This window comes from Balaenoptera musculus, chromosome 16, assembly GCF_009873245.2.
Source record: "Balaenoptera musculus isolate JJ_BM4_2016_0621 chromosome 16, mBalMus1.pri.v3, whole genome shotgun sequence".
Lineage (NCBI taxonomy): Eukaryota > Metazoa > Chordata > Mammalia > Artiodactyla > Balaenopteridae > Balaenoptera > Balaenoptera musculus.
The window spans coordinates 73,149,843-73,177,075 of record NC_045800.1 but is presented as its reverse complement, the minus strand read 5'-3'; the positions used below and the strand labels follow the sequence as shown (position 1 = coordinate 73,177,075).

The window sequence follows — 27,233 nt, the reverse complement described above, 5'->3', positions numbered from 1 at the left end:
AGAAAGTAAGACCATAAAAAAAGAATGACATAATGCCATTTGCAGCAACATGCATGGAACTAGAGACTATCATTCTAAGTGAAGTTAAGTCAGAAAGAGAAAGACAAATACCATATGATATCACTTATATGTGGAATCTAAAATACAATACAAAGGAACTTATCTACGAGATAGAAAGAGACTCACAGACATAGAGAACAGACTTGTGGTTGCCCAGGGGGAGGAGGGGTGGGGGAAGGATGGAGTGGGAGTTTGCGATTAGCAGCTGCAAGCTATTATATATAGAATGAATAAACAACAAAGTCCTACTGTATAGCACAGGGAACAATATTCAATATCCTGTGATAAACCATAATGGAAAAGAATGTGACAAAGAATATATATATATATAGAATATATATATTATATATAACTGAATCACTTGGCTGTAGAGCAGAAATTAACACAACACTGAAATCAACTATACTTCAATAAAAAAAGAATACGAAAGTAAGAGAAATATGAGAATACTTGCTCTAAGATTTTTTCCTCTTTGTAATTCAGAACATTGTAAGCTTAAAAAAGCTATTGTGGATATTGTGTTTTGCAACACAGTAGTGAACTGGTTTACATAGCAGAGAACTCCTTTCCTTAAAATTAGAGGAATGCTTTTCCCAATACAAAATAAGGACTCTTACCTGCTCCCAATCCCTGGAAATTTACAATTAATGTACAGTGTCACTTTGAATGGGTCCTAGACTAAAACGCAGTTCTTCAACCATATAGGACAGTATATAGTTTTGACCTCCAGTTGAAAACTGCTTGACAAAGGCAATTCTTGAGGCTCAAGGGAGGCTGCCTCAAGAAAGGCAGCATATGCAGTTGGACAGGAGAGAAGGAGAGAGGATGTGGAGTTGCCATAGTAACATTATGGGAAGGAAATGAAACTGCATGGGGTTAGTGATTTTTTTTTTTTTCCAATTCCCCTGATTTCTAAAGCGCTAACATAATGAACAAGTACTCCCTTGGGCAGAATTCTGAAGCAACACAAACTGGTGAGTCTAGATCTCATATTTCATTTCAGTGACAGTAATCTTATTAGTGAGGTGGGGAACTGCGCTTTATTGGCTGGACAAAAGGCTCTTTTTGCACAAAGAGCAAAATCCTGCACTCTTGAAGGTCAAAAAGATTTTCTTTTGAGCCTGGTTTTTCTGAAAAGCATGGAGCGGGACATTAAACCATCACACTTAGGAATAATGAACCCAGAATATGTCCTTAACAGGTTGAATTTGCTCAAAGCCAATACTGAAATGACACAAATTCATGACTTGGGAAATACTTTCAGAAAGAAACATAGTTTATTTTGATTACTATCCTCTAGGTTCCTTTCTATTCTTCCTTTTAAGCAAAAAACATACTCAATAGAAGGAAAAGGAAATCGAGCAGAGAGAACTCTGTGGATATATACTTTTTTCTATGTCATGGATATAAAACAGGATGTGATATTTAACGGACGATTGAAAACAATGAAAGAGAAGGCAGGTAGTGCTCATAAGAGGAGAGTTATAATGATAGCCAGAGATCAATTAAAAGGCACCAATTACAGTTCAGTAGCAAAGCTATTCTCATATCTGTATTTTTCTCTAAAAATTCTGACTGTGTCCCCATTTTGTGTATGTTCGGTAATTGTGGATTTGGCCTGAGAGAAAGTGAGATAACATTTTTGAAACCCCTCTGCTGTCACAGGCACTTTATATTTGTGATCTTAGTGAATTTTTATAACAACTCATGAGAAAGGCATCAGAAGTTCCATTTATAGATGAGAAAGCTGCTCCACAGGATTAATGTAACTACCCAAGGTCACAGGCAAGTTAATGGTTCGCATTAGAACTTACACTCAGGGTTGCCTCCATCAGAGGGACTGGATTTCTTCTACTCTACCAAGCAATCTCCTTTTAAGATCAAGAATTCATTTCTGCCATTTATACATAGGAGAGAAAAAAATCTCTTTCTAATGCTCTTCCCCGCTGTCATGCCATACATTCTACATGTTTTGAATTAAACTAAAATAAGGTAAAATCCTTCTGTTCTTTCTCCTTAGAAAACTAGAGCTTTCTCTCTGAGCCTAGAACACACCCATATACTATTTGTTGTGTATTTCTCCAGTCTGCTCTTTGTGTTTTTTGATCCTTCTTTCTTATCTTCTTTTGGGTTAACTGAGTATTATTTAGTATTCTAGTGATTGATTCATCATATATATCATTGACTATCTCTTCCTTTGGCTTTATAACTAAACTCTTTTTTCTTTTCTTTCCTTTTTTTCTCTAGTGGTGGTTCTAGAGATTAAAATATGTATCCTTAACTTATCACAGTCAAAATAATATTATTAATTATATAGTTACAGTATTTATATATTATGTATTGAACCAATATTATTCTCATGCATGAGAATTCTGCAATAATTCCATTTACATTAGTAGTTTCATCTTTTGTGCTATAAATATATATTTAACTTCTACATGGATTATAAACCTCATAACAGCTATTACTTAATCAACTTTTTAAAAATTTAAGAAAATAAAAATAATTTTTATCTGTTTATGACTTCTAACTCATCTCTACTTTATTTAGATCCACATTTCCACCTAGTATCATTTCCCTTCAGAATGAAGAACTTCCTTTAGTATTTCTTTTAGTATGGGTTTGATGGTAACAAGTTATCTCAGCTTTTGTTTACCTGAAACTGTCTTTATTTTACTTTTATTATGGAAATATACTTGTACTGGATATAAATTCTAGGTTAACAGATATTTTTTATTCAGCACCTTAAAGATACTTCATTGTCTTCTGACCCCAGTGTTTCTGACAAGAAGTCAGATAACATCTTCATCATTGTTTTTCCATTTATAATGCATCTTTTCCTCTGGCTGCTTAAAAATTTTTCTATTTTTGACATCCACCAGTTTCAGTATGATGTGCCTCTGTGTGGTTTTCTTTGTATTCATCCTCCTTGGCGTGCTAAGTTTCCTGGGTTTGCAGTTTATGATTTAATTTGGAAATATATATATATATATATATATATATATATATATATATATATATATATTTTCCTACCCCATTCTCTTTCTCCTCTGCCTCTTAGACTCCATTGTATGTATTTACTTGGCTTGCTATTATTCCACAGATTGTTGACATGGTGTTAATTTGATTTTTAATCTTTTTGCTTTCTGTTCTTCAGTTTGGATGATTTTTGTGACTTGTCTTCAAATTCACCAATTCTTTCTTTCTCTATACTCAATCAGCTGTTTATCCCATCCAATGACTTAAAAAAAATTCAGATATTGTGTTTTTCTATTGTAGGATTTCTATCTAGTTCTTCTTAAATTTTTTTTAAAGGTTTCCTTATTTCTCCCGAAATTCTTCTTTTCTTCACCCATTATATCTGTCTTTTCCTTCAGATTATTTAACATGTTTAATGTATAATAATTTCTAAATTATATACTGGGTATTGTGAATTGTATGTTATAGCAACTCTGGAACTTGTGGGGACTTGCTTTTAGGCTTTCAACAATAGGTCTATTTCAGTTTTGTCCTTATTCCCAGAGTGATTCCTTTAGTTCTGGGCCAAAGATGTTTACCAAGCCTCTCTGGTGTGGTAATTCTGTCTCCTGTGTAGCAGGTAGCTGTTGAAGTTTCTTTGCAGGTTTCAATCTTTTAGCTGTTATTTTCCTCTGACCACCTTGGAGTTTTACCCTGCACATGCATAGTTCAGGGGTCAACCAAGGATTGTGGAGAGCTGTATGTTGATTTCCCTCCTTTGTGGTTTCCTTCTTTCCGGGATTTCCCCCCTAAATGTCCAGCCACTCTTATAGCCCCAAACTTGATCCTTTGTCCTCAAGACAATAAAACTGACTTTCTGCATGAGCTGTCATAGTACGCTGTACTGACTAGTGAGAGCTGCCATGTAAATATAGATATCCTCCTGTGTTATTTAGTTCTTTCAAAAGTTGAATTCACTCCAATTTATTCCTGCTGTTGATGCTTTTCAATGTCTCCAAACATGTTTCTTAAAAATATTTTTCCAGGGACTTCCCTGGTGGCGCAGTGGTTAAGAATCTGCCAGTCAATCTACAGATTCAATGCAATACCTGTCAAACTACCAATGGCATTTTTCACAGAACTAGAACAAAAAATTTCACAATTTGTATGGAAACACAAAAGACCCCGAGTAGCCAAAGCAATCTTGAAAAAGAAAAACGGAGGTGGAGGAATCAGGCTCCCTGACTTCAGATGATACTACAAAGCTACAGTAATCAAGATAGTATGGTACTGGCACAAAAACAGAAATATAGATCAATGCAACAGGATAGAAAGCCCAGAGATAAACCCACGCACATATGGTCACCTTATTTTTGATAAAGGAGGCAAGAATATACAATGGAGAAAAGACACCCTCTTCAATAAGTGGTGCTGGGAAAACTGGACAGCTACATGTAAAAGAATGAAATTAGAACACTCCCTAACACCATACACAAAAATAAACTCAAAATGGATTAAAGACCTAAATGTAAGGCCAGACACCATAAAACTCTTAGAGGAAAACATAGGCAGAACACTCTATGACATAAATCACAGCAAGATCCTTTTTGACCCACCTCCTAGAGAAATGGAAATAGAAACAAAAATAAACAAATGGGACTTAATGACACTTAAAAGCTTTTGCACAGCAAAGGAAACCATAAAGAAGACAAAAAGACAACCCTCAGAATGGGAGAAAATATTTGCAAAAGAAGCAACTGACAAAGGATTAATCTCCAAAATTTATAAGCAGCTCATGCAGCTCAATATCAAAAAAACCAAATAACCCATTCCAAAAATGGGCAGAAGACCTAAATAGACATTTCTCCAAAGAAGATATACAGATTGCCAACAAACACATGAAAGGATGCTCAACATCATTAATCATTAGAGAAATGCAAATCAAAACTACAATGAGGTATCACCTCACACAAGTCAGAATGGCCACCATCAAAAAATCTACAAACACACAAGCACTGAAATTGAAACTGTGATTAAAAATCTTCCAACAAACAAAAGCCCAGGACCAGATGGCTTCACAGGCGAATTCTATCAAACATTTAGAGAAGAGCTAACACCTATCCTTCTCAAACTCTTCCAAAATATTGCAGAGGGAGGAACACTCCCAAACTCATTCTACGAGGCCACCATCACCCTGATACCAAAACCAGACAAAGATGTCACAAAGAAAGAAAACTACAGGCCAATATCACTGATGAACATAGATGCAAAAATCCTCAACAAAATACTAGCAAACAGAATCCAACAGCACATTAAAAGGATTATACACCATGATCAAGTGGGGTTTATTCCAGGAATGCAAGGATTCTTTAATATACGCAAATCAATCAACGTGATACATCATATTAACAAATTGAAGGAGAAAAACCATATGATCATCTCAATAGATGCAGAGAAAGCTTTCGACAAAATTCAACACCCATTTATGATAAAAGCCCTGCAGAAAGTAGGCATAGAGGGAACTTTCCTCAACATAATAAAGGCCATATATGACAAACCCACAGCCAACATTGTCCTCAGTGGTGAAAAACTGAAACCATTTCCACTAAGATCAGGAACAAGACAAGGTTGCCCACTCTCACCACTATTATTCAACATAGTTTTGGAAGTGTTAGCCACAGCAATCAGAGAAGAAAAAGAAATAAAAGGAATCCAAATCGGAAAAGAAGAAGTAAAGCTGTCACTGTTTGCAGATGACATGATACTATACATAGAGAATCCTAAAACTGCCACCAGAAAACTACTAGAGCTAATCAATGAATTTGGTAAAGTAGCAGGATACAAAATTAATGCACAGAAAGCTCTTGCATTCCTATATACTAATGATGAAAAATCTGAAAGTGAAATTAAGAAAACACTCCCGTTTACCATTGCAACAAAAAGAATAAAATATCTAGGAATAAACCTACCTAAGGAGACAAAAGACCTGTATGCAGAAAATTATAGGACACTGATGAAAGAAATTAAAGATGATACAAATAGATGGAGAGATATACCATGTTCTTGGATTGGAAGAACAACATTGTGAAAATGACTCTACTACCCAAAGCAATCTACAGATTCAATGCAATCCCTATCAAACTACCACTGGCATTTTTCACAGAACTAGAACAAAAAATTTCACAATTTGTATGGAGACACAAAGACCACGAATAGCCAAAGCAAACTTGAGAACGAAAAATGGAGCTGGAGGAATCAGGCTCCCTGACTTCAGACTATCTTACAAAGCTACAGTAATCAAGACAGTTTGGTACTGGCACAAAAACAGAAATATAGATCAATGGAACAGGATAGAAAGCCCAGAGGTAAATCCACGCACATATGGTCACCTTATCTTTGATAAAGGAGGCAAGCATATACAGTGGAGAAAAGACAGCCTCTTCAATAAGTGGTGCTGGGAAAATTGGACAGGTACATGTAAAAGTATGAAATTAGAACACTCCCTGACACCATACACAAAAATAAACTCAAAATGGATTAAAGACCTAAGTGTAAAGCCAGACACTATCAAACTCTTAGAGGACAACATAGGCAGAACACTCTATGACATAAATCACAGCAAGATCCTTTTTGACCCAGCTCCTAGAGAAATGGAAATAAAAACACAAATAAACAAATGGGACCAAATGAAACTTAAAAGCTTTTGCACAGCAAAGGAAACCATAAACAAGACCAAAAGACAACCCTCAGAATGGGAGAAAATATTTGCAAATGAAGCAACTGACAAAGGATTGATCTCCAAGATTTACAAGCAGCTCATGCAGCTCAATAACAAAAAAACAAACAACCCAATCCAAAAATGGGCAGAAGACCTAAATAGACATTTCTCCAAAGAAGATATACAGATGGCCAACAGACACATGAAAGAATGCTCAACATCATTAATCATTAGAGAAATGCAAATCAAAACTACAATGAGGTATCATCTCACACCGGTCAGAATGGCCATCATCAAAAAATCTAGAAACAATAAATGCTGGAGAGGGTGTGGAGAAAAGGGAACGCTCTTGCACTGTTGGTGGGAATGTAAATTGATAGAGCCACTATGGAGAACAGTATGGAGGTTCCTTAAAAAACTAAAAATCAAACTACCATACAACCCAGCAATCCCACTACTGGGCCTATATCCTGAGAAAACCATAATTCAGAAAGAGTCATGTACCACAATGTTCACTGCAGCTCTATTTACAATAGCCAGGACATGGAAGCAACCTAAGTGTCCATCGACAGATGAATGGATAAAGAAGATATGGCACATATATACAATGGAATATTACTCAGCCATAAAAAGAAATGAAATTGAGTTATTTGTAGTGAGGTGGATGGACCTAGAGTCTGTCACACAGAGTGAAGTAAGTCAGAAAGAGGAAAACAAATACTGTATGCTAACACATATATATGGAATCTAAAAAAAAAAAAAAAGTTATGAAGAACCTAGGGGCAGGACAGGAATAAAGACGCAGATGTAGAGAATGGACTTGAGGACACGGGGAGGGGGAAGGGTAAGCTGGGACAAAGTGAGAGAGTAGCATTAACATATATACACTACCAAATGTAAAATAGATAGCTAGTGGGAAGCAGCTGCATAGCACAGGGAGATCAGCTCCGTGTTTTGTGACCACCTAGAGGGGTGAGATAGGGAGTATGGGAGGGAGACGCAAGAGGGAGGAGATACGGGGGGGTATATGTATATGTATAACTGATTCACTTTGTTATAAAGCAAAAACTAACACATCATTGTAAAGCAATTATACTCCAATAAAGATGTTATTAAAAAAAAAAAAAAGAACCTGCCTGCCAATGCAGGGGACGCGGGTTCGATCCCTGGTCCAGGAAGATCCCACATGCTGCGGAGCAACTAAGCCCATGCGGCACAACTACTGAGCCTGTGCTCTAGAGCCCATAAGCCACACCTACTGAGCCCACACGCCACAACTACTGAAGCCCGCACGCTTAGAGCCCATGCTCCGCAAGAAGAGAAGCCACCGCAATGAGAAGCCTGCGCACCGCAACGAAGAGTAGCCCTCGCTCGTCACAACTAGAGAAAGCCCACGCGCAGCAACAGATACAATGCAGCCAAGAATTAAAAAAAAAAAAAAACAATAAATATTTTTCCAGAGTTTATGATTTTTATCAGCAGAAGGCTCAGTTCAGTACAAACTACTCTTATCATTATTTAAAGCCAGAACTTTACATTTGAGAAAAAACATGAATATGTGGCTTCTACACACTATACCATCAGAGTTTGTGTTTGTTTTGATCATACACTACTTTAGGAATATTCCTTCTATATAGATGAGAGAATTCTTGAATTTTCAGTAAACAGAAACAGAATAACTGATTATAAAATATAATTTTAAATATGTAAAGTTGCTTTTTATACAGTCTTTAGAAGATGTTACATGGGGAAAAAAACAATTCACATTAAGATTCCCAATTTAAAAAAAAAACCAGTAATGACATTTATTGTATCTGTCCTTTAAGGAAGGAGAGTAACTGGAAGACGTTTATAGTTGATAACTGTAGAGTGCTTGTGTGCCTAATAGATATAGAGTTATTTAAAAGAAATAGGATGTGAACATTACCAACATACACCCAGGGAAAACAGGAGAAATAGTAGATTACTTTCTGAGCACCAGCACTTGAAACCATATAGCAGTTAACTAAAATAATAACTGTCCTGAGGCTGCTTTGTAGATTCTTCAAGAGAGCCAGGCTTCAGTGGCACACGAAAGTTACCCAATTCTTTCAGGTCTCTAATTTGGTAAGGCAAATGAGGGCTCCAACATGGTGTAAAATCATTAGGAAAGAGAGAAAGAGAAGAAAAAAGATGCCTCTGTCATGTTCTCAGAACTCTTTGCAACTCTCAAAAACATTCTTTCCTTCAAAGAGATTTTCATGTTTGGAAGCTAAGAGAATTTCATGATTACTTGTTTGTTCTTTTTTTTTTTTTATTAAGATGTTATTTTTCTTCGAGCAATTTAAGTTTTACAGCAAAATTTGGGGAGGGTGCCCTTGTCCTTCTGTGAATCCAAATAAATACTTTCAATTAACTTTTAATATTTATGATATAAAAATAAAAAATGAATATATTTTTGAATGACATAAAGAAATATTTTCAAATTAGTTTTGACTAATGGAGAAACCCAGAGTCTTCTGCATTATTTCAAATGCTCTTGTCAACATGTCTATGTTAGAACTCCAAGGAGCAAGTATTGTATTAGAATTTTCTCTTTGACAGAGATTATTTTATGACTATGAAATACTTAATATTTTCTTTAAGGATTTATTTTTAACCAAGGCAATCACACTCTGCAAATACAATAAAAGCAAAACTCAATACCAATATTTATTCTTCCTTCATATTTAACCTGAGAAATATAACCAGTTGCACGTCTGGGAAAAGATAAGCTAAAACTACAGGACATCTAAGTGACTCCTGATACCTTCCCAGAATAGTAAGAATTTAACAACTGACAGATTTGAGATACTCTGAAAACACCTTATCTACCTATGCACACATACCTTTATTCTTATAAAACCACTGGATGCCATTAACTTCAGGGAGCAAAATTACATGATCACAGGACTAATATAAAGTCAAATAAAGTAAGATCTTTTGGCAAATGTAACATTAAGAAGTGTGTCTTATTTATACACTCAGCAAATACTTATTAAACATCTAGTATGTGCCAGGAAGTGTGCTAAGTGCTAGAGATATTAAGATGGACATGTGCTGCTGAATGTCAGGGTGTAGCTTTGGATGTGATATTGTAGTAATGGGGTTATATGGGGATGTGGGCAATGGCACCTTGCTAGAAAGGCTGGAAGTTGGAAGAGGAATGGTTAGAGTAGCATTCTGGGAATCAGAGTATTATTATTAGGAATTCTACCTGGAACTCCTGAATGTTCTCTGAAGCACTAAATAAAAGCACAGCTGCCTTTATTATTGGATGGAGAAGAGTCAGTGAAAGGAGATGGAGAACTCAGAAGTTGTCACAAAGTCTTAACCTGGTTCTAACTAAGGGTCCATATTGAGCCTCTGATTTGGCTGTGAATTGATGCAAAGGAGAATAAAAATGACAAGAGACCACCCATTGCAAAGTATCTTCCTTCAAAAAGGATACAAATACACATGCTAGCTTTGCAGAGAGAGTTAAATTGAAAGAAATAGCAGCTACTGTAAGTAGTCATTCTCAGCAAAGCATTTCTATAAAGAAACAAATTAGGATGCTGCATATAGACCAGATTGAAGCATTTGCCTTGACGTGTGTATATATCTTGGCACATCTGCCACCACTATTACCTCATAAATTATATTGTTGTTGTTATGGTGAAAATATGAAAGCTCTGCTCTCACAGCAACGTTTGAGTGTACAATACAGTATCATTACGGGTACAATACAGTAGTGTTAACTTCAGTCACCATGATGTACCTTAGATCCTTGAACTTATTCATCTTATAACTGACATTCTGTATTGTCTGACCAACATTTCCCTATTTCCCCCATCTCTCAGCCCCTGGCAACCATGCCATTCTCTGTTCTATGAGTTCAATGTTTTCAGATTCCACATCTAAGTGATATCACATAGTAGCTGTCCTTCTCTGTCTGACTTATTTCACTCAGCATAACGCTCTCAAGGCCCATCCATGTTGTTGCAAATGGCAGGATTTCCTTTTATTTTTAAGGTTGAGTAACATTCCATATATATTGACCATTGATGTCACTGATGGATACTTAGGTTGTTTCCATGTCTTGGCAATTGTGAATAATGTTGCAATGAACATGGGAGTGCAGGTATCTCTTCAAGATAGTGATTTCATTTCCTTTGGATATATACCCAAAAGTGGGATTGCTGACCTTTATTGAAATGTTCCAAAATACCTTTTGGAAATGCAGTTTAAATGCTATATTGAAGCTTTATCAGTTAATCAGTAAAGGTCTAGTGTTTTTTTTGTCCCATAAAACCAGTGGGTGTTTTAATAATTTAAAAAAACCCTCCAATTCCTATATTTCAGGGGCACCACCTTCTTTGTCTAGTCTCCTCCCCTGCTGACTCTGAGTAACTTCCCAGATTTGAGGGTGGTGTCATCAATCTAATTTACTGATTAAGTCATCAGTGATTCTCTCTCTTCTTCTGGGACCCTCATGATGGGTAGATTGTTTTCACTTAATAGTGTCCTGTAAGTCCTGTAAGTTTTCTTCATTCCTTTTTTTAAAAATATTTATTTATTTATTTATTTAGGCTGTGCCAGGTCTTAGTTGTGGCATGTGGGATCTTCATTGCAGCATGTGGGATCTTTAGTTGTGGCATGCAGACTCTTTAGTTGCGGCATGCAAACTCTTAGTTGTGGCATGCAGGGTCTAGTTCCCCAAACAGGGATCGAACCCAGGCTCCCTGCATTGGGAGTTTGGAGTCTTACCCACTGGCCCACCAAGGAAGTCCCTTCTTCATTCCTTTTTATTCCTTTTTCTTTTGTTCTTCTGATTGGATAGTTTCAGATGTTCTTTCTTCTACTTGGTCCACTCTGCTGTTGAAGCTCTCTACTGAATTCTTCATTTCAGTCACTGTAATCTTTAGCTCCAAAATTTCTGTTTGGTTGTTTTTTTATGTTTTCTATCTCTGTATTGAACTTCTCATTTTGTTCTTGTATTTTTCCCCTCATTTTGTTAAATTGTTTACCTGTGTTTTCTTGTAGCTCTCTGAGCATCTTAAGAACAGTTATTTTGAATCCTTTGTTGGGCAATTCTTATATCTCCATTTCTCCATTTCTTTCAGTTGCTGAAAGCTTACTGTGTTCCTTTGGTGGTGTCATGTTACCCTGATCCTTTATGATCCTTGCAGCCCTGCACCGATGCGGTGCATTTAAAGAAGCAGTCACCTCTTCCAGACTTCATGGGTTGACTTTGGTATGGAAAGACCTTCATCTGCAGGTGGGAGCATGCTCTGACCTTGGGTCTACTGGTGCAGGGTGCCAAATGCAGGATTGGGCGGTGGGGGTGATGTCTCATCCGCTCAGGCCACTGGGGTCCACAGCATTGACCATAGTGACTGCAAGGGCTGTTGGAGACCTCAGTGGCACCAGAGGTCCAGTGGCTTGGGATCTGGGCAGGCACTGGTGGTGGCTGGAATTGGTGGTGTGTACAGACTCGGTTGCAGGGGCCAACTGCAGATGCCTATGTAGTGCCAAGTGCTCGTTTGAGACATACACATAGAGATGGGGGCAAGGGCCAGCTGCAAGGGTCTGGGCTAACTGCAGGCCCACTGGCAACCGTGGGGGCCCTAGGCTGTCAGCATTCATTACTGTGGCTGCAAGATCACACCACGGGTGCACTGCAGTGGAGGCTGGTATCGGGAGTCAGGCTGGAGGCATGCAGGTACACAGCTGGAGGGGCCCATTGTAGGTGAGCCTGGTGGTGCAGGCCAGTAACAGGAGATAGGGCCAGGTCTGGCCCAGAAGAGCCATGGGGGCCCTGGCGATTGGTGTGCACTCCTGTGGCTTCAGGGTCTCCCCAGGGGAGTGCCTGGCAGTGGAGGCATGAGGGTCTGGTCGGGAGCATGCAGGTGCACAGCTGGGGGGTTAGCGGCACGTGTGCGGAGTGGTGGAGGCCAGTGACAAGAGCCAGAGCCAAATTCAGGTCCACAAGCAGCTGCGAGGGCCTTGGTAGTTGGCCTGCCCTTCCGCGGCTGCAGGATCTTGCCACGGGTGTGCTTACAGCAGTAGAAGCCTGTGATGAGGGTCAGGCCGGCAGTGTGCAAGGGCACAGCTGGAGGGGCCAGCCCCAAGCACACGCACAGAAGTGAGGGTCACCCACGGGGGTCTAGGCTGGCGTCTTGTACTTGTGTGGCCTGGGCTGGCTGCTGGTGGGGATCCTGGGCCCCAGCGGGCCAGTGGGAGGTAAAGAGCAGGGAGGGACTCAGGTGGCTGGTGTCTGCAAATGTGAGCATCTGTGGGGCAAAAACCAGTGACATCTGCAGGGGGTCTGTGGCCGCTGTGCTGGCCATCAGTTACTTCGGTGGCAAAAGGTGCTGGGGTCTGCAGAGCAGGTCACAGGGAACCACAATCACTTCTGCTGCGTGGCTGATGCTGGTAGCCCTTGCTCTTTTTCCTTGTTCCTCCCCATCTCTATTCATCTCAGCTTTGCCAGTCTCTGGGTGGGGTGAAACCCAAGTGGGTCCTTTGCTCAGTGCCCCAAAAGGCTGGAGAAGCTGGCGGCTCACCCCACTCTCCCTTTCTTGGTGAGGGGAACTCCTTCTAGTTGGGGAGGTTCACTCTTGGCCCTGAGCAGTGCTGGCCTGGGGAACGGATGACGCAGGCAAAATGAAGCCCTTCTTCCTTCGCTTTTTGTGCAGTAGTCTCAGGTTCTTTGCTCCACTGTGTTGCTGGAGTTTCTTAAGTGGACTCCTGAGCTCTCTTTGATCATGGATCACTGTCTAATTGTTGATCTTCCTGGGTGATGGGGGCTTGGGTCTCCTACTTCGCCATCTTGGTCACATCACCCCAACATATATCACCATCTTGACTTTCACTATAATTATTCTTAAAGTTACAGCATCCAGTGCCCCAGCAGCTGGGAGAGCTTGGGAAATCACTGGGAACAACCCACTGTCTGTACTGAGATGGAAACTAAGACTCAGGAGGATCTACTTTCCTCAGGTCATGATCTCACTTGCTAGTCACACTTAAGACTAGAGGTCAGGCACTAGGGTAAAAAAAAAAAAATTCACTCTCATCCTGCTTTTCCAGCTGGTCAGATCTCTCTCAGATCCTACTTAAATTACTCTGACCACAATTCAAGATTATTTCGCTGACTGAAAGGGCACTAAGAAGAGTCTGCTTTTAAACTGAATCCTTTATTAGGTCGATAAGGCGTGCACAGGGAACAGAGCAAGTCAACGAGGTCCCTTAGAGTGTGCTGGCCCCTGGGGTGAAACCCAGGTTCGTTTTCCTGTCTCTAAACCCAAGGGGACTGGTGTGCAGCAGGTCAGACTGTTGATGCAACAAGGTAGCTACAGAAGTAGGAAGTACCTGGCAGGAAGTAGATGGGTGGATAACAATATTTATTTTCTAAAGAGCTACTGGATTGAGTCATTAGAACTTGTATTTATAAAAAAATTTGCTTTCCATTTTGAGGCTTGTCCCCAGGGCTTTCTGACATTTTATGGCTCTCCCCCTTTCACCCACACACCCAGTCACCACTCAGTCATTTCAGCAAGAGAGAAGGGAAGCTCTGATGGGGAGAACACAAAATAGCTGACATATTTGGGGTATGTACTATGCTCTCCTCCATAGGGTCTGCCAGGAATTCAGTCTGTGCCCGAGTGACACCCCGCACCCCCTGCAGGACAACAATAGAAGAATGACAGGCTTCTCTGTTCTCGGTTTTCCAAGTCTCCTTCACATCCACATGGCACTCATATAACACAGAAGAAAAGTAACGCCACGTTGAAAATGAATGCATGGTAAAAAGAAGTCTACATCTTGTTTAAAATAAGACAGCCTTTCAGAACAGGGAGGCAAAAGGGCATAGAAGCTAAGTGTATACTGAATTCGCCTATGTCCAGTATTCCGTATGTCTGATGCTTTTATCCAGAAGTGTTTGTATGTTTTCATCCTGGCCCTCCCCTGTGACACCACGTGCCCCTTTAAGGTGGGACCTGAGTCTCCTATACCCTGCCCTCCTCCCACTGTACCAAATACAGTAAGTAAGTGTTTGATAAATGATGCAAAAATGACTGACAAGCAATTTTGCTGTTCTGGTGATTGATGATTGCATCAAAAGAGGGAGAAATAAGGTCATTTCTAATCCACACACTCAGTTAAACCCCAGCTGGATATCCAGGTATAGCTCTTCAAGCTTCTCTTTTTGCCTTGGCTCCAGTACCCCTCTTTGCTCTTCACAAAAATTCTCCCAATTCACAAGTGACCCATTAGCTCTATTGGTAACCAAGTGGCATAAGCAACGATTCTCTAACTTTCATTGTTACAACTACTTTAAGCAGCCTGTACTCAGTGGAAGACCCCTGCCATTTAAAACAATAGTTCTAGCATACTGGTGATGGTTTCTTAGCAAATAATACCAAGACAATGCAATGAGACCTCTCTTCCATTTACTTCCCCAGTCAGACAGTCTTGCAGGGGGTCAACCTTCAACTTCCTTCATTCCTCCTCTCCAGGAACCTTGTTTCTTTTACGTTACATACATGGTTTTCAGGTTTAATAGTTACCAAGAAAAAGAAGTCCGGGTCTCCTGCTAAATACTCATGGCTGGGCTGCCTTTGGGTCAGAGCACACAGCAGACAAACTACCCATCGGCTTCACGAGGGTAGGGGAAGTGTCTTGTCATCTTGCTCTGTTAATCAGCTATGTCTGGCCCACAGTGGGCACTCAATCATCATTTACGGATTGAGGGAATACATGCAGGGAATAATAAAGTAGTGAATCCAGGAACTACGGGAATCAAGTTCAGGTTACTGGGCCGGTTTTAGAAACGTGGAGATCAGGATTCTTGGAAAGAGGAACCAGAGGATTGTGGGAGATACAATTACAGGACAGGGAAAACTCTCCGAAACCCTTAGAGGGGAGGATGTTTATGAGACCACATTTCGCTCTTACATGAAATGCTGAAAAAGAAAATCCCTGGTTAGAAGTTTAATGTTAACTGGAGCTCTGAGTTATACAGGCACGCCTCATTGTATTGTTCTTCGCTTTATTGCTCTTTGCAGATATTGCTTTTTTTTACAAATTGAAGGTTGGTGGCAACCCTGCATCAGGCAAGACTATCAGCATCATTTTTCCAACAGCCTTTGCTCACTTTGCGCCTCTGTGTCACATTTGGGTAATGCTTGCAACATTTCAAACTTTTTCATTATTGTTATGTTTGTTATGGTGATCTCTGGTCAGTGATTTTTATGTTACTATTGCAAAAAGATTATGACTTGCTAAAGGCTCAGATAATGGCTAGCATTTTTAAGCAGTAAAGTATTTTTTAAATTTAAAGTATGTACATTTTAAAAGAGGTAATGCTATTACACACTTAATAGACTATAGTATAAACATAACTTTTATATAAACTGGGAAACAAAAAAATTCCTGTGACTCACATAGTTTCAATATTTGCTTTATTGCAGTGGTCTAGAACCGAACCTGCAATATCTCTGAGGTGTGCCTCTACTAGTAACGGCCTAGATTATTTCTGGTCTACTTTACGCCAACACAGTTTACAAACAATAGCTTGATCACTGCAACAACCCTTCAAGGTGGCCGTTGATTGTATTTTCAGATAGAGAAATTACATGCAGAAGGTTACATTGCCGACCTAAGTCAACCAGCTAAGCTCACCATCTGGGATTCCAACTTGATTCTAAGTTTCACTGCTTTCCCCTCCACCCACAGTGCATCACACAGAACAAGCAACATGTCAAACACCTGGCTAGACTAATCTGTGTTTAAAAAAATTTTTTTTTAATTGTGGTAAAAAAACACACTGTAAAATTTACTTTCTTAACCACTTTTAAGTGTACAGTTTAGTGGTGTTAACTGTATTCACACTGTTGTGTAACATCTCTAGAACTTTTATCTTGCAATATTGACACTCTATCCCATTAAACAACTCCCTATTTCCCTGTCCCCCAAGCCTCAGGCAACCACCATTCTACTTCTGTTTCTATGACTGTCTACTCTTGATACCTCCTGTAAGTGGGATCATACAGTATTTGTTCTTTTGTGTCTGGCTTCTGTCACTTAGCTTAATGTCCTCAAGACTCATTCGTGTTGTGGGATGTGACAGGATTTTCTTATAAGGCTGAATGATATTCCACTGTATGTACACGGCACATTTTCTTTATCCATTTATCTGTCGAAGGATATTTGGGTTGCTTCCACCTCTTGGCTATTGTGAATAATGCTTCAATGAAACTGGTTGTGCAAATATGGCTTCAAGATACTGCTTTCAATTCTTTGGGGGTATATACCCCAAAGTAGAATTACTGGATCATATGCTAGTTCTATTTTTACTTTTTTGAGGAACCTCCTTACTGTTTTCCATAGTGGCTGCACCATTTTACATTCCCACCAGCAATGTGCAAAGGGGGACAGATTTGTTTTAAAATAGAATAACTGTCAGTCTTAATATCAAACTGGCCCAACAGCTCTGCCTGCAATATCAAGTAGTGATTAACTTCTTAAAAATTTAACTCAACTAAAACTCTGGACTTAGGTCTTAGTTTCTATAATTAAAGCCAGGTACTATTTAAACGTGTATTAAAGATTTATAAATATGGATCATTATCCCATTTTAAGAAGAATCAACTTAGCAGTCATTTTTTAAAGAGACTACAACAAAGGAAATAAAGATAAAGCCAGGGCTGAACCAGCAACAAAAGTATTAGGAGAAGTATTCCTGCTTCCTGAAAATAAGCGTAAGCATGTACATAAGTTGCACTCTTACCCTTGTTTTGGCATCAATTTTAGCTCCTCGATCAAGCAATAGTTTTACCATATTGGCGTTTCCTCGTTTTGATGCAACATGTAAAGGAGTGATGTCATTCTGTAGAAGAACAGAAAAAAAAGTACAGTGTTATCTTGAGTTTAACCAAAACATTGCTTCCTAAACCTTCCCCAACACATCCTCACACTTTTCTTACCTTTTTAAAAAATATCTATTGTGAACAGAATACTTCCCAACATCTCTATCTGACGGTAATTTTACTCAGAAGGAGACCTCAAAAAGGGATGAATTTTAAGGGACACACTCTGTGGGGTAGGGTCCAAGTTTATTTCATTTGATTGACATCATTGGTGGATGAGATGGTGATAGTTTTTGTTCTAACACCCTGCACATTTAAGTCAACATGTTTTCCTGTTAATGTGTGTGATGCATACTGGCTACTGAATGGTTGACTAAGTGGCTGATTAGTTAGCTGAGACTTCCTGAAAGGAGTGTCATGTTACTCAGAGCCTGCTCTGTGTCATCTGAGTACAAGTTGTCAAGGAAAGACAAGAGGAACTCAAACTGGGAAGTCTGTCAGTGCCCTACACGGTCACAGGGCTTCCCATGCACGGTGGGCTAAAAAGTGTTCACAGGCATTTATTAGCAATCTCACAGAAAAATGACTATGTTGATTTTTTTTTTTTTTTAAACTACCGTTGAGGAATAGACATATTGTCAGGACAATCTGACATTCCAATCAAGATCCCCTGGATACCATAGTCCTTTCCTCCACTCATCTGACAGGTGCTGTGATTATTTCCAGACTGTCAAGGAAATATGTGCACATAGTGAAAACATTCTCTATTTTGGCTCCTTCTTCTTGTGTAGCAACAATATGGGTTTAAGGTCTGCAGTTCACAAAAGTCAATTACACGATAAATGAACGAGGCTCATAAGGGGTTACATTCTCGTCATGTGATGGCAGATACAATATAATAGCTACCAGGTATTGATTCATTTCCTGTGAATTATGCTGCACTGCGTTAAACTCTTTACTATCTCATTTAGTTTTCATAATCCTCACAATGTCCCATACAATCTGAATCACAATGACCATTTTACGGATTAGAAACAGCTGGCAAAACCAGGATTCAAATTAAAATATGACTCTTAAACTTATGCTTTTGAAAAAACACTTTAAAATGAAAATTTTCAAACAGACACAAAGTTTGAGAGAAAGCCATAATGAGCTTCATGTACTCATCACTCTGGTTCAATAATTGTCAAACTTTTGCCAATATTATTTCTTCTATACTCCCTGCTATATTTTTCTGCCTGAAGGAGTTTAAGAGGAGAAAGAAAATCCTAGGCATCATATTATTTCACCCCCAATTACTGCAACTTAATTATCTCTAACATATAAGGATATTTGTAAACAAATAATAACAATATCATTAACTTTATCTAAGTAAAAATAATTCTTTCAAAAAGCCAAGATCTGTCAATGTTTACATTCTCCCATTATCCCCAATTATCTCTGTACAGTGGTTCAGATTAGAATATCCACAACTTGCATTAGGTTGAAATGTCCCTTAAATCTCTTTTAAAATCTCCAGAGATGCCCTATTCCACCTTCTTTTTTCCATGCCCACATATTTATTGAAAAAACTGGGGAATTTATTGTGTAGTTGCATCCTCATGGAGAGTTGTTTAACACATTCTTTTGTATTTTCTATAAGCTTTTCTAGTTAAATGCTTTTAGTCATTATATGTTCTCCCATGTGAACAGCTCTTTACCTCATTATTCTCAGGTGCTAAAGTATAAATCAGTTCTACAATAATTAGTTTGTTAAGTCAAAGAAGGAGAAAGAGATCTGAGTAAAACAGATATGCTTTAGTCATGCTGGTGGGGAGTGGACAGGACTAGTATCATTGCTCTAGACCAAGTGGTAGGCATACTTTTTCTACAAAGGGCCAGATATCAAGTATTTCTGGCTTTGCAGGCCATACCATCTTCATTGCAATTTGTCGGTGCTGCCTTTGTGGTGATAAAGCAGCCCCACGTGATATGCACAGAAATGGGAGTGTCTGTGTTCCAATAAAACTTTATTTACAAAAACAGCTGGTGGGCTGGATTTGGCCTGTGGGCAGTATTTGGTTGATCTCTGCTCTAGACCTATCAGCTTGTGGCTGACGGTTTCAACGGTGTGTAACAGGTGACAAAAGAGGAATTAAAACTATAGAGGCTGTGCATTGTATATGCTTTGGCCCTCTTTGGGGTGGATGATTTTGGGTATGAATGAAAGCTGGCAGAAAGAAACTTTCTGACGGTCTTGCTTGTCTCTGTTGTCTGAGTGCAAGTATGTAAATGAGCCAAGCAGCACTATGGATGAATTCTAGGCCTGAGACAGCAGATAGAGCATCAGATTAGGTCTATAGGAAACACAGTCCAACAGGAGAGCTTACCGAGCTCAGAGTGGGATATGACACAAAGACCTTATCACTCCCCAGCGTGAGTCAGGGCTGACATGCTATTTCCCTTTAAAGATGTGCCCTTGCCTGGTGGAGAAGGACTTAATTAACCTTAATCACAAGTAGGCTAATTTTAGTGAGAGGAAGAGCTCTATTTCTAATTTTGCTCTCTTCCATCCATATTCATGGACTCTATCTTACGGTGATGTGTACGTGTCAAAAGGGTGCCTTGAAATTCAAACTCCCACATTTTTCTACACTGCTCTGACCCCTCCTAGAGTAATACTTTTTATTTCTATAGCACTTAATAAGTGTTGTAAATTACTTATGTAATTTCATTTTCACGACAATCTACTGAAGTAAGATACATATCATTAATTCCATTTGATAAGTCAACTAAGGGATAGAACTGATCATAATCTGTATATTAAGAGACAACTAATTAGAGGCAGAATCAGCATCAGAATTAAGTTTTCTAGATCCTCAGGGTGGGGTGTGTGTGTGTGGTATTTCTAGTCAGGGATCATAAAGGCTTTGCCTAAAGACTATGCTTCCATCTCTGTCAAATGGAGCTTCTGAGTGAAACACATACTTTTGTATTTCTGAATCAGGTAGTGACTGCTTCTGTCAATTAGGAACAAGTCAAAATCAAAGTGCGACCTTGGGACCAGTCCACAGGACATTTCTATTTAGATTCCTCAGTTAACCAATAAAAATCTTTTATGCTCTACTAGGCACCAGGTCCACGGCTGCATTTCCATTATACAAGCGAGTCACAAAATTATGGAATCCCAACAAATCAAAAGAGTCCAATGATGTTAAAGACAAAAAGGCTTGTTTAGGAGAACCTCATTAGCTGCTTGGGAAACGTAAATGTGTGCCTGCTTTCTGGGATGCAGTTTGGCAGTATATATGAGGAAACTTCAAATCTACAACTGAGACAAGAGATAGATGGGCCCCAGGCTGCGCAGCTGGAGTTTGTCCCCTGTGGATAGATACTCCAAGATGAACACAATGCAGGAGGGAGGAGAGCCTGAGCCATGGCCAGATAAAAGAGACCACATATTCCTCACTCTCGAGGTCAAGGAGACCTTCCCAGCTACACACGTGCAGAAAGCCTCCTGGGGGGCCAAAAAGGGAGGGCGCACATCATAGTAGGTGATGTCAACCTTCCCACAGGCCTCTGGGCTACAATCCATCTTGGCTAAGAGACGCACGCGCACACACAGGGGAGGACCCCGAGTTAAACCCAATACAGACTCAGAGCCAGGCAAAGCAAGATGACTGGCCAGAGGAAACCCGGCAGAAATGCCCCATGAAAGTGATACAAACTACCACAAAGGCACGACTCTCTCTCTGAGTCTGCCCGTGTGTGTCTCTTCACATGTACTCTTTTTCCTCCTAATAACCAATTGACTTGTTTCACTACTTTCCGTCTCTTTGTGGAAACTCCTTTCTACAAAGCTGACGGGCCAGGGCCTTGTCACTGGCCACTGGCCCTCGTGATCTAGCGGCGAGGATTCAGCGCTCTCACTGCCGCGGCCTGACTTCAATCTCTGGCCAGACTGAAGTCCAGCTTCAAGCCGCTGCAGGCTGAGGCCACCCGAGATCACAACCACGTATACAAGGCAGAGGTTGGCTGCCGTGGTAGAAAGGGCAGGAATGCCGAGACAGACCCAGATCTGAGGCCTAGGCACGCTCCCTAAGGCTGAAGCGGATCCAGAATGAAAGACCCCTCAGCCCCAGCCTAACGTAACAAGCAGCTGTAGCCGGCTCCTGAGGTCGGGCAGGAGCTTGGTGAGATAGAGACTCTGTGCTACAGGGATGCAGGCAGAGATGAGCGGGGGCAGTGCACCAAGCAAGGAAAATCTCTGACGGCTGGCCCTCACCCTCAGCGTAGGGTGGTGCAGCCCCGTCTAGAGGAGCGTGAAACCTGTGGTGCAAACAAAATGTAAACTCAGCTCAACTCTGGACTCAGCCGGCTCGGGCCTCCACATTTACAGCCTGACAGGAGAAGACACATGCCGTTTCCAAGCAGGGATACTATTTTCCTCAGGGTCTGCATTCTATCTAGTAGAACAGGTGAACTACATGCTGCAAAAGTTAGGGAGTTTTGGTCAAATGGAAACACGTGATAAGAAAACCACACTATCAGAAATGAAGCATTCCCAACCTAAATGCCTGTCAACAGAGGAATGGATAAAGAATATGTGGCACATATATACAATGGAATATTACTCAGCCATAAAAAATGAAATAATGCACTTGCAGCAACATGGATGGACCTAGAGAATATCATACTAAGTGAAGTCAGACAAAGACAAGTATTATATGATATCAGTTATATGTGGAATTAAAAAAATTGATACAAATGAACTTACTTACAAAACAGAAACAGAGTCACAGACATAGAAAACAAACTTATGATTACCAAAGGGGAAAGGTTGTGGGGAGGGATAAATTAGGAGTTTGGGATTAACATATATACACTACTATACTTAAAATAGATAATCAACAAGGACCTACTGCATAGCACAGGGAAGTCTACTCAATATTCTGTAATAACCTATATAAGAAAAGAATCTGAAAAAGAGTGAATATATATATATACATATAACTGAATCACTTTGCTGTACACCTGAAACTAACACAATATTGTCAATCAACTATACTCCAATATAAAATAAAAATTAAATTAAAAAAATAAAGTAAAAGTAAAAAAAAAAGAAATGAAGCATTCCTTTGATCGGCTCAGCAGTAGACTTCACACAGCTGAGGAGAGAATCAGTGAACTGAAAGATACACCAGTATGAATGATCCAAACTGAAACACAAAGAAAAAAAAAAAGAATGGAAAGAAAGAACAGAGCACCCAAGAGCTGTGGGATGATATAAAATAGCCGATTGGAGATGCATAAGGAAAAGAGAGAAAATAGGGCAGAAGAAATATTTGAAGAGATCATGGTAGGGAATTATCTCAAAATAGTGAAATATATCAAACCACACCTCTATGGACTTATATTCTCATCTGTATAATGGACATAATACCTCCAGTGCCTCCATCACAGGACTGCCAAGGGGAGAGATGAGATTAATTCATGTGAAAAAGAGAAAGGAAACTCATAGGTATTCCATATCTCTTATCTCATTTAACCCACGCAACAACCCTAATAAGGGGTACTATCTATTTTTTTTCTTTATGTTACAGATGAGAGTAAAACTCAAACAAATCAAAATAACTTGTCAAAAGTCACAAAGCTGCCACCCCTAGAAGCTCAAACCCCCTTTCCTGTCCCTTTCCTACAAATTTATCACCCATTGTTAAAATGGCATATAAGCCTGCAGGGTTTAACTGCTCCTTTGAGCCTTCATTTCTTTTCTATGAAGGCCTCAGTGTGCAAATATAAACCTTTCTCCTGTTAACCTCTCTTTTGTCCATTTAATTTGCAGAACCCCAAGAGCTAAACCTAAGAGGGTAGAGGAAAATTATTTTTCCTTCCTCTCCATGGTCATATCTGCTTATCTCCAGGCACAGAGCAGGCACTCAATAAATGTTTGATAAATAATATTTAATATAGATATTATTATAATATTTAATATAGATTTATATATTTAATATAGACTTATATAATTAAATATCATATAGAATTATGATATTTAATATAGATTTTGATACAATGTAGAAAAATATGGAATTGAATTTCTGTTTCCTACTTAATTTCTGTTCTGTTCTCTATTTCCTTAAGAGTATAAGAACACTCTTCTCCTGTAAATTTTTTTGGTTTTCCAATGCGGAGGGGAATGGAATTTGCACCCCAAAATGTGGCTCTTCGGCATGCAGATTATTTCAAGCTGCAAACAATCAAGGCCCAGAAGACTCAGGAAGAACCTTTGACCTTCCCCCTAACTGCCTAAAAGAAGGTAGATAGAGGGCCTGGTCCTGGGATAGAGCTATCACCAGAGATATCTGCAAAGAAGATGGGCTAGATGTGGTGGTGGGGACTCAGCAGGGTCTAGACATCAGAATCCACTCTGGGTCCTGTTTTCTGTGCCTGGCCCAGCAAACACTTGTTTCCCAAACGCTTGCTTTTTCATCTCCACGTGAAGTGCCTGCCACCCCTCTCAAGTCCCAAACCACTACTCCCAGCTTCCTCTTTTGTCTTAAGATGATATTTAAGAAAAAAAAAAAAAAAGTTGATATTTAAGGTGAGAATTTCAGCCATTTGGCAAGTATCTCAGTTTTCCTGGTCTCTTCCATGTATACATGTTATTAAACTTTTGTTTGATTTTGTCCTGTTTATCTGCCTCATGTCAACTTAATTCTTAATCCAGCCAGAAGAACCTAGAACAGTAGAGGACAATTTCTTCCTCCCTGACCACTGCAAGTCTTCTTGGATACTTTATTTTTATAATAGGTTTATTGAGATATGTCACATATCATAAAATTGACCATTTTAAAGTGTGCGATTCAGTGGTTTTTTAGTATGTTCACAAAGTTGTGCAACCACAGTATCTATTTAGAACTCTTTCATCATCCTGTTAAAAAAAAGAAACAACAGGCCCCAAACAGAATCCCATGTGCTAAGCCCCACCAAGACTTGATACCTAACCTAACGGTAGTTCAGCTCTCCCAGGAACCTTGGACCAGTCAATCTGGAATTAACCTGGTCAGCGCAAGTGAGGTAATCTGTCTGACAGACCCTGGCCTTCCCCCAGAGGAAGGTGACCTTGCCTGGAATAATCCACTCTTTGCTAGAAACATCCTTTTTCCACTCCCATTCTGCCTATAAAAGCCTTTTATTTTGTATAGCTCCTCAGACTTCCTTTCTCGTTGCTAGATGGGATGCTGCCGATTCATGAATCGTTGTTGAATAAAGGCAATTCGATCTTCAAGTTTACTCAGTTGATTGTATTTTTTAACTCTCACCAAAAGAAACCCCCTACCATTAAGCAGTCACTTCTTATTTTTCTGTCCCCCCAGCCCCTGGCAACCACTAATCTACTTTCTGTCTCTGTGGATTTGCCTATTCTGAACACTTCATACAAATGGAATCATACAACATGTGACCTTTTGTGTCTGGCTTCTTTCACTTATCATAATGTTTTCAAGGTTCATCCATGTTGTAGTATGTATCAGTACCTCCTTTCTTTTTATGAGAATGCCTGACTTTTTAATGCCTTAAGAAATCCATAAAACAGGGGTTAGTGGGGTAGGGGAGAGAGGGAATGGGAGTTTGGGATTAGCAGACGCAAACTATTATATAGGATGGATAAACAACAAGGTCCTACTGTATAGCACAGGGAACTACATTCAATATCCTGTGATAACCATAATGGAAAAGAGTATGAAAAATTATATATATATATATATATATATGCTCAACTGAGTCACTTTGTTGTACAGAAGAAATTAACACAACATTGTAAATCACCTATACTTCAATAACTTTTTAATTTAAAAAAAAATCCATAAAACACATGAAAAGAAATGATTCTTTCAATGATTAGGATTTGAGATTTCAAGGATATACCCAGGAATATTTCAAATGATGGAATATAAGGTAAGAAAAGACCCCAGCCTTCACAGTCTGACACATAAGTAGGGGTTTTCTAACAACAACAACAAAATCCAATCTTAGATGGCCTATTATTAATAATACGAGTATAAATACACTCAGAAACTTCCCTTATACTTCAGCCATCATTATTAAGATGACCACCATTGTTAGTCAAAGTCCATTTTCCTCTTACTTCATCAAGCTCTAATGAAATGAAATAGCCTCTTCGGACAAAGTCTTTTTCTCTTCTCTAGTTTTCTTAACTGCTCGCTCATTCTACACCAACTTTTCTGTCTCTGTGCTTTTTCGATAAGGAGATTAAGCCCACATAGGTCTTGCTGAGACTGACACTGAAGATACTGATGTCACTGACATTTCCTCAACCCCCCCTCCCTTCCCAGAGAGACCAACCAAACCCCATCCAATTAGACGCCACACATTGCTGGGCTCCCCAGGAAGCAGCAGCAAATGCTTGGATATTGGATGTTTGTTGTGAAATCACGCTCTGAGTGTTTGGCTCTGTTCTGCTCTGAAAACCGCAAGTGATTTATTTTCTTCCAAGGATCATATGAGGCTGTGTATTGTTAATACTGTCAGGGGCTTTCATTTGGATTAACAGATGATGGCTCATCAACAATTTAGATCCGGCACTGCCAGGTCTCCCTCCAGTTCCCCAAGTGATTTAGCAGTGGGGGAAGACAGCATCTTTAGAGTAAATGTTCCACACCTCCTCCTCCTTCCCCACACTCTCAGTCATATACACAATCCCAGCTGTCACCAGGGGGGGCAGGAAAAGTGGGACTGAAGCTGGTCTTGGACCTCTCCCCTCCATCACAAACTCCCCTTCTCCCTTTGCATCACCGGATGTTACAGCTCATTGGGTTTTGGAGCTATCTTTACATCTCCAATATATGGTTTAAAAGAAAAAAAATTAATGTAGTAAAATACATATAACATGAAATTTCTATCTCTAACCCCTTTTAAATGTACAGTTAAGTCGTGTTAAGTATATTCATATTGTTGTGTAACCAACCTCCAGAACTCTTTTCATCCTGCAACACTGAAACTCTGTACTCATTACATATCTCCCCATCCCTCTCTTCCCTAGGCCATGGCAACCATCATTCTACTTTCTATCTCTCTAAACTTGGCTACTCTAGTTACCTCATATACATGGAATGACACAGTGTCCGTCTTTTTGTGACTGGCTTATTTCACTCAGCTATCATCCTAGGTTCATCCACATTGTAGCATATGTCAGGATTTCCTACCTTTTTAAGGCTCAATAATATTTCATTGTACATATGTATACGCAACATATAGTTTATTCATTCATCTGTCAATGGACACTTTGGTTGCTTCCACATTTTGGCTATTGTGAATAATGCTGCTATGAACATGGGTATACAAATATTTCTTTGAGATTCTGCTTTCAATTCTTTTGTATATATATACCCGGAAGTGGAATGCTGGATCATATGGTAACTCTATACCTAACCTTTTGAGGAACCTCTATACTCTTTTCCACAGCAGCTATAATACCATTTTACTTTCCCACAGAGCACAAGGGATCCAGTTTCTCCATGTCTTTGCCAACTGTTATTTTCTTTCTTTCTTCCTTCCTTCCTCCCTCTCTCCCCCTCTTTCTTTTTTTTTTTTTTTTTTTTTTGGTTGGTAGCCATCCCAATGGG

The 27,233-nt window shown here is 39.5% G+C and overlaps 1 protein-coding gene across 4 annotated transcripts in view; it reads right to left on the bottom strand.

The window, feature by feature from the left end:
• The window catches only part of ANK3 (ankyrin 3), a 686,669-nt gene that overhangs the window by 172,206 nt on the left and 487,230 nt on the right, over positions 1 to 27,233 (bottom strand). For all 4 annotated transcript variants that reach the window (XM_036828058.1, XM_036828063.1, XM_036828060.1 and 1 more), the window contains one exon: positions 17,532 to 17,630. In XM_036828058.1, the coding sequence (XP_036683953.1) occupies positions 17,532 to 17,630 (99 nt within the window). The remainder of the gene's footprint in view (positions 1 to 17,531; positions 17,631 to 27,233) is intronic.